This window comes from Prunus persica, chromosome G5, assembly GCF_000346465.2.
Source record: "Prunus persica cultivar Lovell chromosome G5, Prunus_persica_NCBIv2, whole genome shotgun sequence".
Classification (NCBI taxonomy): domain Eukaryota; kingdom Viridiplantae; phylum Streptophyta; class Magnoliopsida; order Rosales; family Rosaceae; genus Prunus; species Prunus persica.
Window position 1 is genome coordinate 616,704 of NC_034013.1, and position 3,102 is coordinate 619,805.

At 39.1% G+C, this 3,102-nt stretch overlaps 1 protein-coding gene across 1 annotated transcript; it reads left to right on the plus strand.

Moving 5' to 3' along the window:
* LOC18776938 (elongation factor 1-beta 2) lies at window positions 1,413–2,615 on the plus strand. The gene is made up of 2 exons (XM_007209519.2): window positions 1,413–1,695; window positions 1,782–2,615. The coding sequence occupies exons 1-2, from the start codon at window positions 1,610–1,612 to the stop codon at window positions 2,356–2,358; spliced, it is 663 nt and encodes a 220-aa protein (XP_007209581.1). The 5' UTR covers window positions 1,413–1,609; the 3' UTR covers window positions 2,359–2,615.

Below are 3,102 nucleotides of genomic sequence, written 5' to 3' on the forward strand. Positions count from 1 at the left end.
CCAAAAATGGTAGAGGCATTAGTATGTACTCATGATTGGCTTAGGGCGGACGAATTTAACTTAAACAAAGAACCAACGGATGAGGAAATTGCTTTATAAGGAACTTGAATAAATTCAAGCAAGTAAGTATTTCAATTTTTATTGATGCTTTGATGGTTTAATGCTTCTACTAATATGTACATATTCCTATTTATTTTTTCATGTAGTGGCCGCTAAGGCTCAAGGTGGTAATGCTCAAGTTTCTACTTCAACAAGCATTTTGCCTCCTTCAACTCCATCACATTTGTAATGCTCAAGCCAAGTGCCTACTTTTGTTTGGGTTGTAAACTAATTAAAACTTCTACTTTATTTTGGATTTTAAACTAATTCAAACTTAAACTTTTTTTTTTTGGGTTGTAAACTAATTCAAACTTCTTCTTTTGTTGGGTTGTAACTTAAGTCAACTATGTTGTACTTTGGATTTGGATGTTTAGTTTTAGACTTCAATTTATGTTTTGAGCATGTTTAATTGTAGTTTTAGCTTTTAGGCTTCAATTTCTCATTTTATCATGTTTGCCCAACTACAACTATCCAAAAATAGTCCTTCAAAACATTGGCCAACAAAACTGGACTTAAAAACTGCATTCAAATCCCAAATTGCAAACCAGAAAATATGAAGTGGGCTAAAAAAATTTGGTCAAAAAAGCCCAATCTGTTTGTTTCGGGTAGGCCAACCACCGAGCCGCCCCGATCGCTACTTGCGGTATTATCGACAATCGGAGAATCCACTACAAATTGGTTGGCTGTAGTTTCAATTTTCTTTAAACCAACTACTCTTGGTCGGTCATCAGTACTGGCCCATCGGTTCGATTACCAAACCGATTCTACCCCTAGGTAAAACCTCCAATTTGGGCACAAACATCTTCTAAAATGGCCTATCCAGCTCTCTACTACCCATTTCCCAAAATTTGAAACCTAATTAACCTAGTTGTCCCATTTCCTTCAAATTGAAAGCATAATTCACCAAAATTCTCAAAATCCCTAAATTCAAAAGTCAAATTTACTCCAAGAAAGTACGTCATATAGGTCACATGTCATTCACGTGATTAAAATCTGCATAAAATGTGACTTAAAAACTGAATTGACAAGAATAAAAAAGTTGAAGGACCTAAACTATACGAAAATTAGTTAGATGACAAAAGAAAACTCGGATATAAGTTCACTGAGCATTGCGATTAAAAACCCTTCTAATGAATATTTGTAATTGATTCTTTCATTTATTAAGCATTTGCGATGAGTATTTCATATATTTCCCCTTTTTTTTAACAAAATAATTTTTCCTCCTATTCCTTGTCATACAGTGGATAATTTTACCCAAAGCAAATAGAATAGGGAAAAGTGTTGACCCAAAAAAAAAATAGAATAGGGAAAAGGGCCGGGCCGGGTCGCTGGGCAGGAGATATGAAGAGAAAAACGAATATTATCCCAATATGCCATTCATACCCATCTAGGGTTTGTCCAATGATATAATAATATAAATAGGAGACGATGATGATTCAGATCGCCCTCTTTGCATAATATCTCTCACTACTTTAAGCCTTTGGCCGCCTCACTACAACCCTCTCTAGCAATGGCCATTACATTCTCAGATCTCTACACAGAAGCCGGCCTCAAGTCCCTCGACGACTTCCTCGCCGGAAAATCTTACATCTCCGGGTAATTTCTTCTTCTTCTTTTCCTTGGTTTTATTCTTGTTTTTGGTATAAATACTAAAATTGATGAATAATTCAAAACCCTACCAGAGACCAGCTTACTCTGGATGACATAAAGGTGTACGCAGCGGTGTTGGGGAAGCCCGATTCCTTTGCGAATGTGAGCAAGTGGTACGACTGCGTTTCATCCCAACTCGCCGCAAACTTCCCTGGCAAGGCAGTCGGAGTCAGAATCGGAAGCGGCAAGGCTGCTGCTCCTGCTGCTCCTGCTGCAGCCGGAGGAGATGACGACGACGACTTGGATCTCTTCGGTGATGAAACCGAGGAGGACAAGAAGGCAGAAGCAGAGAGGGAGGCAGCCAAAAAGGCATCTACCAAGAAGAAGGAGAGCGGCAAATCCTCTGTTCTTCTGGATGTGAAGCCTTGGGATGATGAAACTGACATGAAGAAGCTCGAAGAGGCTGTTCGCAGTGTGGAGATGGAGGGTCTCTTCTGGGGAGCATCAAAATTGGTTGCAGTTGGTTATGGGATCAAGAAGTTGCAGATCATGCTCACCATTGTCGATGACCTTGTCTCCGTCGATGACCTCATTGAGGAGCAGCTTACTGCTGAGCCACGCAACGAGTATATCCAGAGCTGTGACATTGTTGCCTTCAACAAAATTTAAATCCACTGCAGTGCTCGTTGTTGATTTCATAATTGTTGATTCGACTTGGACTTGGACTTGTGGTAGGAAGGAATGAATTTTCGTGAGGAAATTTACTTTTGATCTTTATATGATGATATATGCTTTTAATTAGTGTTTTCAGTTGTTGGCCTCTGCTATTTTGACTTGTGTATTTTTTTTTTCCCGATTTCCAGTTAGTGTGTTGACTAAAATATGAATGCTTCTGTCAAAAAATAATTTCAATCTCTTTGTGGTTACATTGGAGTTGGACCCTGGGGTTTGAGCTGGGGTGCTGCCATGGGGGGGGGGGGGGGGGGGGGGGGGAAGGGAATTAAAAATTTTTTATTTAGTTGATGGTTTACCAATGAAGTCAAATTTTGAGAAAGTGGTTGCTGCATCATTCTTATGGTTTATTCTGATAGTGTTAGCATTAAGCTTTTTTCATTTACTATTTTGAAATGGTGTTTGGATTATACAATTGGTTTTGTATCAGGTTCTATTTGATTTTGATGAACATTGTTTTTCACTTTGAGATTGAGTAAGGTTTTGAAACATGAGAAGATGCGTACAATATATGTTATGAATATGAAGCTAGATATATAATAGCACCAACCCTTGCATCCTCACCACCTTCCCTTCCTCCTCCCGTGAGACAGAACTCTCACATTTAGAGAAGTAAAGGGGAGAGCCCTCACGTAATTACTAACCGATTCTTCTCGCATTCTCCTTCCTCCCTCTCTTCCT

Bases quoted from the DNA above. Each gene is read 5' to 3' on its own strand.
- LOC18776938 (XM_007209519.2), top strand. From the start codon at position 1,610: ATGGCCATTACATTCTCAGATCTCTACACAGAAGCCGGCCTCAAGTCC. The intron at 1,696-1,781 runs GTAATTTCTTCT...AAACCCTACCAG, and splicing joins GGAAAATCTTACATCTCCGG to AGACCAGCTTACTCTGGATG.